Raw genomic sequence first — 18483 nt, forward strand, 5'->3', positions numbered from 1 at the left:
TATAATTAGTGTTCACGGATACAAATAGACTTGATTAGTCCAATGATTTAGACAAATATTTTATTTATTTTTTAAATAGTTAATGTTATGCTAATTTTATTCTTGGGACTAAAAATAATGTCAACGATTAAGAAATAAGCAACTAAAACAAACAAGAGAGAAAAGAAGATTTATCGAGGTTCAGAGCAATTGATCTCCTACTTCCTCACTGATTAGCCATTCTTATTGATCCTGGATGAAACTCACTTAATTACAAATGATTGATTGAGAAATCACTACGCGAAAAAATGGCTTTTACAGCGCTTTTTTTAAGCCATTTACAGCGCTTTTTCAAAAAAATAAGCGCTGTGGAAACGAGCGCTGTAAATGATACAACAACGCTTTTATAAAAGCGCTATAAAACATGTAAATACGACGCGCGCTTGTTATGCACATTTTACAGCGCTTCTTCACAAAAAGCGCTGTAATATGCACACCCATATATGAGTTATGGGTGTGCATATTACAGCGCTTTCCCACAAAAGCGCTGTAATATGCCCACCCATAATTTCATATATGGGCGTACATATTACAGCGCTTTCTCGAAAAAGCGCTGTAAAATGCCTACCCATAATTTCATATTATGGGTCTGCATTTTACAGCGCTTTCTCGAAAAAGCGCTGTAATATGCCCACCCATAATTTCATATTATGGGTCTGCATTTTACAGCGCTTTTCTTGTACATATTACAGCGCTTTCTCACGGAAGCGCTGTAGAAGGTGCACCATTAAAGCGCTTTAGAACAACATTTTACAGCGCTTTTTAAAAAAAGCGCTGTAAAATGTGTTATTTTTTTTTTTTTTAAAACGCTGTAAATTAATTATTTGAAATGAAAAATGCTTTTTAGCTTTTTATGGCACTTTTTTTAAAAAGCGCTATTTTCATTGAAGGTTTTTGTACGAGAAGGTCGTGTGCACGAGGAAACTGTCAAATAAATACTCATTCTTGTCTCCGCATAAGATGTCGATGTTCAAACTCGATCCAGACAATGTAAAACACTACATTGTAGATATGTTTTTAAGAAATAAAGAAAGTGATAAATTGTTCTTGGCACCATATAATTCAGGGTACGTAATTTTATCTTTTTTAATTGATGAGAATTTAATTTATTAGTTGTCTATAAACAAAATTGCTTAACCAATTTTTTGTTGTTGTAGGGCACATTGGGTGCTATTTGCAATCAATGCGGTCTCTGAAGTGATATACTATTTGGATCCCGTGCACGGCGATTACACCAATCACCCCGGAATAAAGAATATGCTCGACACGTAAGTAATATTCATTTATTTCTTACATATATATATTTATATATATATATATATAAATATATATATGTAAGAAATAAATGAATATTACTTACGTGTCGAGCATATTCTTTATTCCGGGGTGATTGGTGTAATCGCCGTGCACGGGATCCAAATAGTATATCACTTCAGAGACCGCATTGATTGCAAATAGCACCCAATGTGCCCTACAACAACAAAAAATTGGTTAAGCAATTTTGTTTATAGACAACTAATAAATTAAATTCTCATCAATTAAAAAAGATAAAATTACGTACCCTGAATTATATGGTGCCAAGAACAATTTATCACTTTCTTTATTTCTTAAAAACATATCTACAATGTAGTGTTTTACATTGTCTGGATCGAGTTTGAACATCGACATCTTATGCGGAGACAAGAATGAGTATTTATTTGACAGTTTCCTCGTGCACACGACCTTCTCGTACAAAAACCTTCAATGAAAATTTTAAACTAGATTAATTACCAATACATTTAATTAATTACAAATAAATGCAATTAAAAGTATTTTTTACCTTATGTACAAGCTGATTACAGTAACACTCAGCTCCTTATGTTCGAGAAGATCGTACATTTGCTCCTTTTCGAGGTATTCAATATACTCATCTCCAAAGATGTCTTGATTCATTTGTACAATGGGCGAATCGTTGCTGCTGCCCATGTTCCTTTTTATTTGGATGTCAAGACACGCCCCGTATTTACCAAGGCGTGGCTGACTTTTATTAGGAGCAGCAGCAGCAGCGACCGATTTTCCCCGATCCAGATTTTTTGTTGCTGCAAGTTTTGCAGCTTTATTACCCTCCAGCCTTTGTAGTTTGGCAGCCCTATTAACCTCCAATTTTTGAGGTCTGCTGCCTTTTTTTGGCTGTAGGGGTGGTTTATTTATTTGGACCTACAAAAATGAGGTAAAATGTTAGTTTATTGAATCTGAAAAAATAAAAAACCTTAGGCAATAAATGTGACAAACCTTTTCGGGAGATGTAACTGATTTGTCCTTGGGAATCTTTTTTTCGAGGGCAACAAGGTGTGTGGGCCATGCCACGTAACTGCCAATAGCGTCGCTTAAGAACTTCATATCTCCATCGTTGTCCGGTATGGGCAACGGTGCAGTTGGTTCGAAAGCAACCGTAGGCGATACTTTGACATGGCCCGCGGGGATCGGAATATTGTGCAATACTTCTCCCGAAGTATTGTGCAATATTCCTTTTCCCACCTTCCGTTGAGTCGGCGAGGACAAGTATAGGACACATGTAGTGACACCCTACATCAATAGTTAAAACATAAGTACAGTTAATATATAAGTTTGTTTAATACATAAGTAATTACATAAGCAAGTAAGTAGTAAGTAATTAATTACCTCGGGAATACTCTTCAAACCGACGTTGCAACTCCCGGTTTCACTCTCCATTTGTATTTCAGGTTGGAGCTGAACCGGAAGTTGCTTGTCTTTATTCGTATTCACCAAGAGTGCCACTTGCTCCGATAAGATTCTGAGCTTCTCTAATACTTCCTCGTTGGAAGGTTTTTGGCGCTTCTCTTGAGGAAAAAAGCTTTTGGGAGTTACGCCAAATCCTTTCCCCCTCACTCGACCGGAATACTCAGGGACATTAAACACTTTCCCAAGAATGTCCCTGCACGTATCCTTGTTGCCCTCTTGAGTTTCAGAACTTTGTTCAATAGTTTCCTAAAATACATGTAACATTAAAAAGATAAGTTCAATAGCATTTTTAAAATACAATATTAAAAAATATTAAAGTGATAATATACTTACACAAAGTTCTACAACTTTCTTGACATTTTCATTATCAACCACTCCTTCTTTGTTAACACGCGCTTCCTTCCATAAGATATGACGACCCAAGGGTTGATCGGCTTGGGTGTCTTTTCTCTATTCGTTAAAATCATAAACAAAATAATACAAATTAGTTACACACTATAGTTTATAATACAAATTACAAGTGATGTTTAATTACTTACAATTTTTTGTTCAAGGCGTGCATATCCCATACGTGATTTCTTGTATGGGTGTTTTGGGTTGCTTGCCCGTTCGCGATTTGCCTTACTAATATTCTATATAAAAAAAAAATAGCAATTGTGTAAAAATTTAAAATACGCTACGAATATGAATAATAAAACACAAATGCTAATAAATTAATCACTTACGACAAACGCCGGGTCAGAACGTTTGGAAACAAATGCACTCCATTCATCCTTTGATATATAATGTTGATATATCTTTGGAGGTTCAGCATTTGTGTTTCCTTCTCTATCTTTTAGATAGAAATTTGAGAGATGGGATCTAAATCCACGATGGATTTTCCCAGCAACTCTCAAAACATATGACTTTCGTTCCTCATCAAGAACAAAAGTGGTCTGCAATGAAAACAATTATAAGTAATGTATTTTACAGAAAAAAAATTATAAATGACAAAAGAGTAGATCAAAATATTTACTTGAATGTCATTCCAGATGATATCTTTGGCATCCTTCAACGCCTTATCTCTCCAGTTGTCTATTGTTATTGGGACATTTTGACGAACAACAGCCCCAATGTAGCTTACAAACATGGAGCTGTTGGGGTCAACTGGCTGACCACTCTCGTTCCAGCCAACCTAATAAACTCATATAGTAAGTACATGCCCTAAACCCTAAAAAAAGATAAAAAAACACACAGCAAACAGAGTATATATAGTATACCTCAAATTTAATGCCACTGCTCCGTGCTTTAATCACCCTTTGCATGATAGTTGCACCACGTTTGACTTCTTTTTCGTAAGTCTTAGAGGTGCCAACTTCTTCATTTTGAACTTCTAAATCTTTGTTTGTATCCATTTAACTACAACAAGTTCAACATGCACTTTAGTATAACATCAACAAGCTCAACATGGATCATGCATTATTATAAACAAACTCAACATGTATCAGTATATCTTAAAAAAGCTCAACATGCATTCTAATGATTACAAAAATTTAATAACATCAATACCTGAATAATGATGGTTCGAAGAAAGACGAAATGCAAAGAAAAGAGGGTTTGCAGAAAGTTCACAGAAATATGGTTCACAGAAATACGGTTTGAAGAAATACGTAATGAGGGTTACGTATTTCAATGAAAATATATTGTGTGAAATGGGAGAGATGATCTTGGATGGAAATAAGGTTCGAAATGAAGGAGATGATCGTGGAAATAAGGTTCGTAAAGGACGGGATGATAGGGTTTGCAAAAGAAGAGAAGAAATGAAGGTTGAGATGAAGGTTACGTAATGAAGAGGAAACTGAAGAGGTAACTGTTATATATACGTAACACTTTTACAGCGCTTTTTATAAGCCTTTTACAGCGCTTATTTTGTAAAGCGCTCTAAAAGGCTTCTTTAGTTAAATTTTTAAAAGGCTCTTTTACAGCGCTTTTTTCAAATAAGCGCTGTAAAAGACCTCCGTGTGTTATTATGTTATTTGAATGCCTTTTACAGCGCTTTTTTCAAATAAGCGCTGTAAAAGACCTCCGTGTGTTATTATGTTATTTGAATGCCTTTTACAGCGCTTTTTTCAAATAAGCGCTGTAAAAGACCTCCGTGTGTTATTATGTTATATGAATGCCTTTTACAGCGCTTTCACACATAAGCGCTCTAAAAGGCTTCTTTAGTTAAATTTTTAAAAGGCTCTTTTACAGCGCTTTTTTCAAATAAGCGCTGTAAAAGACCTCCGTGTGTTATTATGTTATATGAATGCCTTTTACAGCGCTTTCACACATAAGCGCTCTAAAAGGCTTCTTTAGTTAAATTTTTAAAAGGCTCTTTTACAGCGCTTTTTTCAAATAAGCGCTGTAAAAGACCTCCGTGTGTTATTATGTTATTTGAATGCCTTTTACAGCGCTTTTACACATAAGCGCTCTAAAATGTCTCTTTATGTTAATTTTAAGAGGCTCTTTTACAGCGCTTTTCCCAAATAAGCGCTGTAAAAGACCTCCGTGTGTTATTATGTTATATGAATGTTTTTTAAAGCCTTTTACAGCGCTTTTCCACATAAGCGCTCTAAAATGTCTCTTTATGTTAATTTTAAAAGGCTCTTTTACAGCGCTTTTTCCAAATAAGCGCTGTAAAAGGCCTTATTGTTTTTGTGTTTTGTTATGTTATGTTATTTTTTAAACAAGCTCAACATGCATGCAAAACCCACATAGTAGTAACTGGTCACCACAAAAATCCCTTCCTCTTCACCAAACTCTTCTCCTTTTATGCATCTTCTTCACAAACATCAAAGCTTACTCTTTCACAATTCAATCTCCACCTCAACACCCTTTTTATCTCTTTACATTCTCTTTCCTTCTTAAATCGAAACTTAATTGGTATTCAGGATCATTGCCATGTTGCGAAAAATGGGTTTGTGTCTGGTGTTTTTGGGGATTCCCATGATGCGTACAAGGTGTTTGAAGAAATGGGTTTGTGTCTGATGTTTTTTGGATTCCCATGATGCGTACAAGGTGTTTGAAGAAATGGGTTTGTGTCTGATGTTTTTTGGATTCCCATGATGCGTACAAGGTGTTTGAAGAAATTAGGTGTCTGATGAATATTATTTTTAAAGCTTTTTTACAGCGCTTTGTCAAATAAGCGCTGTAAAATGTCTTTTTTACTCACTTTCAAAAGAGTCGTTTACAGCGCTTTGTGTGAAAAGCGCTGTAAAAGGTATAAAACACTCATTATTTTATTTTTAAAAGGATCTTTTACAGCGCTTTTTAAGATAAGCGCTGTAAAATGTCTCTTTATTTTATTTTTGTGTTTGGTTTATTTGGGTTGGGATGACATTAAAAACATTTTTATCATTGTTTATTGGATTAAAAATATTGTTATCATTGTCTTTATCACAATACTTTAGGAGATGATGAATTATTAGAAATGAGTATTCTGAAGAATCTATATATATATATGCACTGAGCAAAAGAGAATCTCTCTATTCAGTTCAGTTCAGTTCATGTAAATTACTAATTTATATTCAGTTCAGTTCATGTAAATCAAGCTAAATATAAAACACTCATTGTTACATGAACTTGGTATAAAACACTCAAATCAAGCTAAATATAAGCAGAAAATAAATTAATCAGAAAATAAATTAATCAGAACTTAGTATAAAACACTCAATTCAGATTACATGCATATTTACAATAACACAGTTCAGATTACATGCATAGCTTATATAAAACAATTAAACATATATATACATTAAGATGCCCTTCTTCTTTTCCTGGTGACATTCACATTTGTTTGTCCATTTACAATACGAAACGATGGATTAATCCAAATTCCCTCATCATGATCATCTCTAAGATATAAACCATCATCAGTTGAATCAATTTCATGTGGTTGTTGTGATGTTGCAAATAAAAGATCATTACCAACATCTTCATCATTATTGTTATCATCACTTATTTTATTGGTCGATAGGACAACAGACCATTTATCATTAGAAGGATCAGTGACATAAAACACTTGTTGAGCTTGCGACGCTAAAATAAAAGGCTCGTCTTTGTATCCCACCCTATTAAAATCGACAAGCAAGAATCCTGACTCATCAATCCGAACGCCATTATTATTATCGACCCACTTGCAACCAAATATGGGAACACGAAACATTGTGTAGTCTAACTCCCATATGCGCTCGATAACCCCAAAATATGATAGATTTGCATATATTGGGTTTTTGTCTTTTGCACTTGAGACATGCATCGCTTCAGCTACGAGAGTGACTCCACTATTTTGCATAGTGGTCTGATCATCTTGTTCTTTGGTATAAAATGTGTAGCCGTTAATAACATAACCAGTGTAAGAAAAGACATGTAAGCTCGGACCATTTGCTAGCCACCTCAATCTATTTGAAATTGATCCGGGGTCTATATCAAATTTTGACATTATGTGATTTTTTAACCATGTTACAAAACTTCGATTGTGCTCTCGAGTTATCCAATTTTGATTCCTATTCATGTTCAAACGAGATAACTGATCAATGTGTATTGTAACATACGGTTGAACCTCATCATCATTGTGCAGAACATACAATTGTGCCTGCTCCCATTCTGTCCTTGATATAGTCAGTAGTCTCCTTCCAGTTATCCCTTCTCCTGATAGTCTTCCCGAATGACGAGACATGGGAAGCCCTATGGATTCAACATTGGACAGATATTCAGTACAAAATTCAGCAGCCTCTTCAACAATGTATCGTTCAGCAATACAACCTTCTGGTCGACTTCTACTTTTTACGTACCCTTTTAATATTTTCATATATCGTTCTATCGGATACATCCATCTCATATAAGCTGGCCCACAAAGTTGTGTCTCCTTAACCAGATGAACAGTAAGGTGAACCATTATATCAAAAAACGATGGTGGGAAATACATTTCAAGCTCACACAAAGTAACAACAATTTCCCTCTGCAATGTCGGTAATTTCTGAGGGTCGATCACTTTACTACAAATTTCCCTGAAGAAGAAACATAATCTAGTTAAGGCTAGTCGAACTTTTTCAGGTAAAATGGAACGTATACCTATTGGTAGCAAATGCTCCATTATAATATGACAATCATGGGTCTTCAAACCTTTTAACTTGAGGTCTTTCATACAAACCAAATTTTTAATGTTCGAAGAGTATCCTTCTGGAACTTTAACTTCGTGTAGAAATTTACATAAAACAATTTTTTCCTTTCTAGATAGAGTATGAGCGGCTGGAGGTAGATATGTGCGATTTCCTTTCTTTACTGGAGCCAGTTCATTTCTTATTCCCATATCGACCAAGTCCAATCTTGCATTGACGCCATCTTTAGACTTTCCTGGAACATTGAGTAACGTACCAATAACACTTTCAAATACATTTTTCTCAATATGCATCACATCGAGGAAATGTCTTACATACAATGACTTCCAATATGGCAATTCAAAGAAAATTGACTTTTTCTTCCACCCAGTTTTCACCAGCTCTCCCGCAAAAGGTTTGCCAAATTTATTGGTCAAACCTTGTACTTTTTCAAGTATTTGATATCCAGTCGGTGCTAAAGGAGCTTTACCTTCCTCTGATTTTCCATTGAATGCATTTCTCCACCCACGATACTGATGACTATAAGGTAAAAATCTACGATGTCCAAGAAACACATTCTTCTTACAATGTTTCAACCGCATCCAATTTGTACTCTCTTCACATATAGGACATGCACACTGACCTTTAATGCTATATCCTGATAAATTACCATATGCTGGAAAATCATTAATTGTGCCGAACAACATAGCCCTCAAATTGAAACATTCTTTCTTATACCCATCATAAACTTCCACACCTGTCTCCCACATACTTTTTAAATTTTCGATTAGAGGAGTCAAGTATACGTCGATATCATTCCCCGGTTGTTTGGGTCCAGAAATTAACAGAGACAACATCATAAACTTACGCTTCATACATAACCATGGAGGTAGGTTATATATTACCAAAATCACAGGCCACGTGCTATGTGAGATGCTTTGAAGACCATGTGGATTCATTCCATCAGTAGAAAGTGCAAGTCTTAGATTTCTTGACTCTATCCCGAATTCAGGATACTCGTGATCAATTTTTGCCCATTGTGGGGAATCTGCAGGGTGTCGAAACATTCCATCTCTAATTCTTTCATCTGCATGCCATGTCAAGTGTTTTGAATCTTCTTCACTGCGATACATGCGCCTAAATCTTGGTATTATAGGAAAATACCACACGACTTTTGCTGGAGTAGATTCTTTCTTCTTATATCGAGAGACATTGCATTTCGGACACGCCTTAAGTAGTTCATATTCGTTTCGAAATAAAATGCAATCGTTAGGACACGCATGAATCCTTTCGTAACTCATTCCAATAGAACACAAAATCCGTTTAGCCTCGTAGGTTCGACTGGGAAGTTCATTATCATCTGGCAACATATCTTTTATGAGTGTTAATAATTCTGTAAAGCTTTTATCAGACCATCCATTACTCGCTTTTAAGTTGTACAACTTTAATATCGCTGACAGTCTTGTGAATTTAGTACAACCATTATATAATTCTTTCTCTGCATCACTCAACAAACTTTCAAACATTTTAGGACAATCTCGAAGATCTTCTTCAACTGCTTTTGCAATCTCATCAACTCGGTCCGGCTCATATGTATCTGTATCGAAATCAGTTGAAGCATATGTAGAACTATTCTCAAAATTAATGTTTCCTTTTTTTTTCTCACCATGTCTTATCCAACATGTGTAGCTTTGATCAATTCCATTACATACTAGATGTCCTTCTAATTCATCTTCTCTAACACGTTTTCCAAAACAACATTTTAAACAAGGACAAACTACTCTATTTGGATCTTTTGCATTCTTCACTGCAAACTCAACAAACTCCTTCACTCCAATTTCATACTCTTTTGACAATCGATTGGCTGAAATCCATTTCCTATCCATATTATACCACCTATATAAATGCAGTAACAAAAATAATAAGCTTTCAAAACATATCAACAAGTTTCAAAAAGAAACCAATATCAACTAAAAATTTCAAAACAGAACAGATCATGTGGTATGAGTTTTTGACAATTTTTGACAATTTCAAAACAGAACAGATCATGTGGTATGAGTTTTTGACAATTTTTGACAATTTCAAAACAGAACAGATCATGTGGTATGAGTTTTTGACAATTTTTGACAATTTCAAAACAGAACAGATCATGTGGTATGAGTTTTTGACAATTTTTGACAATTTCAAAACATAACAGATCATGTGTAAAAAATACCTTAGACAACGTAGATGGCCGCACAGTACGTAGAGGATATTAGGGTTCGCAACGTATATAATTATTTGAAAGATGTATTTTACAGCGCTTGTGAAAAAAGCGCTGTAATAGGTAGTTAAATTCAATGAAAGCGCATGTGTTTTACAGCGCTTGTGAAAAAAGCGCTATAATAGGTAGTTAATTTCAATGAAAGCGCATGTGTTTTACAGCGCTTGTGAAAAAAGCGCTGTAACTGATTCGCGAAAGCGCTTCCGTTTACAGCGCTTTTTTGACAAGCGCTGTAAAATCCTTATAACGTGATGCGCAAACGTTATATGACCTACTACAGCGCTTGTTTTACAGCGCTTTACATAAAAAGCGCTGTAATAGGTTCCGTTATTTTTAAAATATAATTACAACAGCGCTTGTGTTTAGAAAGCGCTGTAAAATGGGCGCTGTTAAATGTCATTTCTGGCGTAGTGAATGGCTTAATCCAATTCACTCACCAAACACACAATGTTTATCACTCTTAGTCAATCTCTATACAATTCAATGTACTAGTACTCTAATCATCGCCTACTATGGCTTATACAGTGGTTGTCCCTTTCACATGTTAGTTACAATTTAGATACAAACATAACTACCCAAACCAACTAACTAATAATAGAAAAGTTTTAATAGCACAACACTATCACGTAGCTTCATAATTCTCAAATCTCCACCTAGGATATCAATGTTTTTTTAGGCCATAGAGAGAATGAGCTTCAGGTCTCAAGTTGAGACCTCAGTTATCAGCTCCTACATTCATCATACTTAGACAATGATAAAATTTGGTGAAGGGAACAACCTTGATTATCATATCAAAACGATTATCTTCGATGAACATTTTCTTCACTTCCATATTACCTTCATCAATAATGTCTCGAATGTAATGCTATTTAATATCAATATGCTTAGTCCTCTCATGGAACATTAGATTCTTAGAGAGACATATGGCATTTTGGCTTTCACACTAGACAATTACAACATTAGTCTTTCCTTTTAATTCATTGAAAAGGCATTCGAGCCAAATAGCTTTCTTGATTGTTTCTATAAGTGCAACGTATTCAGATTTTGTTGAAAACAAAGCCACAATAAATTGTAGGTTAGCATTCCAACTTACTACTCCTCCATACAAAGTAAACATGTATCTTGTTGTAGACCTTATCTTGTTAAGGTCATCAACATAATTTGCATTAACATATTTAATTAGGTCACACTTTTCTGGTTTAGATCTACCATAAGTGAGTCCAACTGATTTTGTACCCTTAAGGTACCTGATTATTCATTTAACTACCTGTCAATATTCTTTCTCTAGATTCCACATAAATCTTCTCACTATGTTGGTTGCATATGTTATATCAGGTCTTGAACAAACCATAAGATACATTAAGCTTCCAATGGCGCTAGGTGACTGACTCAAAGATAGTTTGAAGTGTCCAACAATATGAGTTGACAGAGTTTTGGCATCAAACATGTTAAATCTCTTTAGTAATTTTTCAATATAATTGGACTTCTTCACATATAGCACTCCATTACAAGAATTCTCTTAACTTCCTTTAAGTCCTTCATTTCAAATTTAAAATATAGCAATTTATCAAGATTGTTGATAGAATTCATATCAGCACTTGCTATTAATATATCATCTACATAGAGAAATAGGTAGATGAAGTTGATAAAACCTTATCCTTTGAAATAAACACAACAATCAAAAGAGATTCTATTGAATTCTTTTGAAATCACAAAAGAATCAAATCTTTTGTACCATTGTCTAGGGATCTTCTTAACTCCATACAAGGACCTCTTAAGCAAAAACATCATGTGTTTCTTTCATGGTACAACATGACCCCTCGGGTTGACTCATGTATATGCTTTCTTCTATGTGGCCATGTAAGAAAGCAATCTTGACATCCATTTGCTCTAGTTCAAAGTTATAAGCAACAACTAAAGCAAATGACTCTAATACTAGTATGTTTCACAATTGGGGAAAATATTTCCTTGAAATAAATTGTTTCCCTTTGTGAATATCCCTTTTAAAATAGTATGGCTTTTTGATCATTAGGCTTTATCACAAGTTCCCAAGTGTCACTTTTCATGAGTGATTCTAATTCACCCTTCATGGTAGCTTTTCAATGCTCGTTGTCTTCACCAATGACCCCATTCTTGTAGCTAATTGGATCAGTCCATTGGTCATTTGTTTCCACACTTTAGACATATGCAACCAAGTCTGCATATCCATATCTTACAGGAGCTCTTACTTCACTCATTTGTCTATCTCTTACAAGACAATATGTTGATTTAGATTATCCACCTTGAACATCATCATTTTCAGGTTGTGTTAGGCTTACAATTATTTATGGAGTAGGGTTATTAGGAGTTGGTAGCTTCACCTCAATTTGAGCTCCCTGACTGACTTGATCAACATCATGTAATTGAATTAAACTTGGTTCTCCAACTTTCAGTAGATCATCTCCCTTAAAAACAAAATCTTTATTGATTATAACCATTCCCCCATTTGATTCAATGCTCCAAACCTTTGTAACCATTTACAACTTCATGATAGCCTAGAAAGATCCCTTTCTTAGTCTTGGGCTCATACTTTCCTTCACTGACTTGTATGTAAGCAGTGCAGCCAAAAATTCTGAGATTCTCATAACTTGGTGTTTTACCAGTCCAGAGTTCGTCAGATGTTTTGAAACTTATAGCTGCATAAGGTGACCTATTGATCAAATAACAAGCAGTGTAGATTGCCTATCCCCATAATATTTTGCAAGCTTAGCATTTGACATCACACACCTAACTCTCTCCAAAATGGTCTTATTCAACCTTTCTGCTAGACCATTTTTTTAGGTTTTAATCTCAAAGATTTTATGTCTGCCCATCCCCATATCTTTTCCAAACTTAGTAAACTCATTATTGAGATATTTCAGGCCATTATTTATTCTTAAAACCTTGATATGCTTCCCTGTTTGTTTCTTCACAAATGGACTCCATTGCTTGAAACTCGTGAAAGCTTGATTCTTGTGCTTCAACAAGTAAATCCATACTTTTCCTAACCAGTCATCAATGAAGGCTATAAAGAATATGGGCCTTTCAAGTGAAGGGACTCTAGTTGGTTCCCATATATATGAATGAATATAGTCTAATATGACATTTGTAGTGTGTGTAACAACAATGAATTTTCCTTTTTTTTATTTACCATAATGACAAAACTCACAAAATTTTAATTTCTTAAAGTTTCCACTTCCAATCAAGTCTTGCTTATACAATTCCTCCAAACCCCTTTCACTATCATGAGCTAGTCTACAATGCTATAGTTTTGTAAAAATTTCCTTCGAGACAAAAATTAATAGTAGAGTTAATGATAGGTTTACCTTGCAATTTGTATAATCCATTAGTTTTGATTATTTGAAGAATTTGAGAAGTGTTTTTGCATACTTGAGTATTCCTCCTCGAGCCTTTATGGTGAAACCAAGTTGGTCAAGTATACCAAGAGAAATCAAATTTATCTGGAGTTCAGGTACATGCCTCATATTAGAGATAATTTTTGTTGAGCCATCACCAAAGTTGATCTTCACAATTCCAATCCAGCCACCTTGCAAGCCATGTTGTTTCTCATTAGAACTTTCCCATCATCAATTTTGTTGTAGGCATCAAACCATTTTAGATTGGGTGTCATGTGGTAACTCATTCATCACAACATGATTCCTTAGTTACATAAAACACATCACTACTTTCATAGCCATCAACAACTACAACACCATTATTATCATTGTATTTTCCATGATATTACTTCTTACTTTCAGGGTAATATTTACGAAAATGATCTTCCTTATGATAGTGTGGTGAGATAATAGGATGCTTTCTCTTTCCTTGAAGAATTGATACATTAATGAAATAAATAAAAAATCAAATTAATTTTGGTTGAAAATGTCATTTTCATAGACGATAAACTGCTTGTTATGTTTTGACTATATTTGGAGTTCTAGATGTCTAATTGATGTGATTTTTGATTCGTTGGAAGCTTATATAACTATCTACAATTTGTCTTTTAGACTTTAGAGAAAAATCAACAAATTTTATGGTGGAAAATGGTCTTAAAGTTGATGACATGATTAATGAACTGATTTAAATTAAAAAAAATAATGAACTGATTTATGAGAAATAAGTGGTACCTAAGTGGAGCACAAAACGGGGAGTTTTTCACATATAAACCCTTTTTTATTTTTATTTTCTTAAATCCCCCGCTCCCAAATTAAATTTCATGAATGTCCTACTTTTCAGTTTCAACAAGAAGTCGTTCCCTGGGGAAGCGACCTCCTGAAGAGGAAAATTTTTTATGTCAATACGAAGTCGTTTCCTGGGGAAGCGACCTCCTCCAACTGCATTTCTTATGGCAATAGGAAGTCGTTTATCGGGGAAGCGACCTCCAACTGCATTTTTTTTTTAAATATAACAACAACAAAAACAAAACGCAGTTGTAGGTCGCTTCCTCGAGAAACGACTTCCTATTACATAAAAAAATTCCCTAAGGAACGACTTCCTGTTGAAACTGAAAAGTAGGACATTCAGAGAATTTAATTTGGGAGTAGGGCATTTAAGGAAAAATAAATAAAACAGGGATATATATAACTCCAAAACGGGGTGTAAAATAATTTTATTAGTGTAAAAGAAGTCACTCTTGATTTGTGTTGCATAATATGACTTTTGAGTTTCTTGTGTTAGTATTGTAACCACATTTTCATTAACTTTATCAATGTAATTAGTGCAACCATTAGACAAGACAATTAATGCAATAACTAAGGATTTATTTTAGTTTATGGTGACTTTTGTCAAACTTGTAATGAGCCAAAGAAATACTTTTCTTTATAGAAGGTGTTACATAATTAAAAAAAAAAGTATAAGTTTTGTATTTTGTGAGTTTTATCTTTTTTTGTTCTAGATTGGACCATCTTGATCTTATCAAGAAATTATATTTTTTTATGGTAATTATTCACTTTAAAACTTACATTTCTTCTTCTTCTTCATAGAAATAAGAGTGTCGTCATTTCATTTCTACCGTCTTCATCTTTATTATTTTCTTCTTGTTACAATTTTTATATTTTTCAATAATTTCAAATATATGCGTGTGTAATGCCGATGGTATGCATATAGATTGACAAGCCATTGGATGTTGTACCCTAATTTTTTCCAGCTAATTAAATTGTAATAATGATAATATGTTGGATTTTATGTTTACTATCAGTTTAATTATCCTCATAAAATAAAATAAAATCTTCATTTTAATTATTAATCTTGAAATAAATAAATAAAGTAAAAATATAAATTAAAATTAAAAGTGATAAGATCAATGTTACAAAAAATTAATAAATTACAATCAATACAATGGAGTCGATGATATTACAAGAATATCAAATGAAAAATAACAATCAAAATATTACATAATAAAACTAAATCAATAAAAATAATTAGAAATTTATTGATTTATTTTAATCCTTTTTTATTGCAAAATATAAAAAACGAAAAAAACATTATGGATGTTTTTGATTCGTAAAATATTAAATACCGGACTAAAGTTCGTGTTTTTGTCCGTCTCTTTGCATATCTATTTAGTCCAATCCTCTAACTAGTTTTTAAAATAAATAGACTACAATAAAAACTATTCTTTTCCTTCTCCTGATTTTTGTTTTAGCAAATCAAACACACCTTATAAATTCACAATATATATATAGTTAGCTATATTCAAAAGGATATTTATTGAAAAGTTAAACATAAAATGAAATTGTAAAGAATATTATTATAATACAATTAGGCTAAAGTGTATTTGTAATCATCTATTATAAAAAATAATAATAATCCATAAAAAAACATAGACATAGGCATCTCCTGACGTTTGAACACATAGATCAAATAAATTAAACAGCCGATAAAACAAGTAAACGTCGACAACATCATTTTTAAACCCCTATTTCACAAACTCTTATATAAACTCCACATTAACCAAACAATATCTAAATAAAGAGAAGTTATTATTGACCATAATAATTATGACTGAAACATGTTCAGTTTCAGATACCATAACAACTTGGATTACTCCATCCTCTATATTCTTAATGGTAAATCTTGTCATCGGCACCATCGCTATTATAACTCGTTTCGCAACTCACAGAAAACGCCAACTCGACTCGTCTCACAAACTCGTCCGTTCCACCTCATCGTTTCAACTCGGTTGCTATAAATATGAACCGTCAACAATAACAATGCCCGAAGAAACACAAATCGAACCGGTTCAAAATAACGACTCATCCCGGTTGAACCAGGTCAAGTCCGGTCTATGTTTAACACAAATTGATGAAGAACCGGTTGAGCCGACACCGAATCCGTTGGTACGAGCTCCGTCGCTCTTGGAACGACTGTTGTCGATCAGTTTCCGACGATCGGAGTCGGTAAAGGTGGAGGAGGAGAAGAAACCTGAATCGGAATCGGAAGCCGATACTGAGGAAGGTGTGGATGCAAAAGCTGATGATTTTATTAAAAGATTTAAGCAGCAACTTAGGTTGGAAAGGCTTGATTCAATGCTACGTTACAAAGATATACTTCATCGACGTTGATCAACGAGAATAAACATTTAACGTGTACTTTTGAATTCAGGTGAATTTAACAAAATCACGTTAAATTATCGTAATTCTGATAAAAATTAAGTTTAAATTTGTCGTGAATTCAATCATACACTTAGTTAGTTGATTTGCAGCATAAAAGATTTAGTTATCCTAGTTTATTTTTTGTTTGTAAAAATGGTATATGGCGTTTTGCTATGTAGGTTGATAAAACTACAGTTGCTAGGTTTTTAATTTAGTGGTAATAAGATGCTGATTAGTCTTGGAAATTGGAACTCTTTATGATTCATATATATTATACAATTAATTGCTTTCTTCATATATTGAAAATTAATTTATTTTTTTTTGGTATAGTTAGTTGTTAACACCCAAAGTAAAGTTAAACAGGATGTGCTATTAGAACTCCAAAGGCTAGATGAAGGAAATACATGATTTTTATGGATTGTTGAAGCCTTTTTATAGCGCCACAATTTAGGAGAAATTTTTTTAACACCTATTATAAAAAATGTCTCAGAAGTATTCGACACCGTGTCGAATACGGCACTTTAATTACATTTAGTTAATTTATTTTTTAAAATTATTATTTAACATACTTTACTTACATTTAGTTAATTTATTTTTTAAAATTATTATTTGTATCGACGTATACAAAAGAAGGAAAGTATCCTAAAAATGCTTTTGGTCTACGGATAAGAACATCGTGCGCACAAGGAAGTCAATGATGTGGTCACGAAGTGAAGTGAGAGGAAATGAAAAAACTTCACACGACATATAGGAACGTGGCTAGTGAAAGCTTGTAAAACATCTTAAACTAAAATGTGCACAATTGTCTGTCATTTTCGCATTCTGGAATATATGTATCATGCATAGTTTTTTTTATAATAACTAGTTGTATAAATTATTTTAGATGCATCAATCAATATAACTATTTTATTGTAACTTATCTTTAGTCGCAAGTTTTAACTTTATATCATTTTTACTAGTGAGTTTTATAGTGGATCATTTTCCTAATATTAATACTTGAACATAATTCAAATTTATAATAATAGTCAATGATATTTTTTAAAAGTAGTACTTTATGACTTTCCTCATCTTTACATATTAGACAGTAGGTTGATTAATATCAATTCAATATGAGAAATATATTTATTTTCTTTTATTTTTATTAAATCAATATCATTTAAATCACTACCTCTCAATCATAAAAATTAATGTTTACTTCTAAAAGACGAGGTAAATAATCGTTTGAGTTTTAAACATTTTAGAAATTTAGATCCATAGTAATCATGGTCTATATTATAATTTACCTTATGGTCTATATTATAATTTACCTTATGTTTACTTAGTTTATTTAGTTAACTTTTTACACATCGCTAAATATTTTTTGAGTATATAAGAAATCCAAAGTAGAAGGGCATGACGGCTTATGATGCCCTTTCCCATGCACAACAATTCTCATATTCCTTTATTCAGATTCATAACTCACTCTATCAACGTCATATTACTGAGGATAACCCCAGTGTGACTACTAGTTGGCATAAACCTCGTTAAAATGAACATTGATAGTGCCCATTTGGTTAAAGTCGGTGCTTCGGTTTGTGGTGGAATTATGTGTGACCACTATGGTCGTTTCATAAAAAGTTTTCTTTGTAACCTATTTTCTAGCAAGGTCTCCTTTATTAAATATATATATATATATATATATATATATATATATATATATATATATATA

The 18483-nt window shown here is 33.3% G+C and overlaps 1 protein-coding gene across 1 annotated transcript; it reads left to right on the plus strand.

Annotated features, from left to right (window-relative positions):
• The first annotated feature begins 16092 nt into the window (after positions 1-16092).
• On the plus strand, positions 16093-17081 carry LOC101502795 (uncharacterized). The gene has a single exon (XM_004487991.4). It carries the CDS (start codon positions 16182-16184, stop codon positions 16743-16745), a length of 564 nt encoding a protein of 187 aa, XP_004488048.1. The 5' UTR covers positions 16093-16181; the 3' UTR covers positions 16746-17081.
• The last annotated feature ends 1402 nt before the right edge of the window (positions 17082-18483 follow it).

This window comes from Cicer arietinum, chromosome 1 (genome assembly GCF_000331145.2).
Source record: "Cicer arietinum cultivar CDC Frontier isolate Library 1 chromosome 1, Cicar.CDCFrontier_v2.0, whole genome shotgun sequence".
NCBI lineage: Eukaryota > Viridiplantae > Streptophyta > Magnoliopsida > Fabales > Fabaceae > Cicer > Cicer arietinum.

What these genes read in the sequence shown, in the direction of transcription:
- LOC101502795 (XM_004487991.4), top strand. Translation starts at nt 16,182, where the DNA reads ATGACTGAAACATGTTCAGTTTCAGATACCATAACAACTTGGATTACT.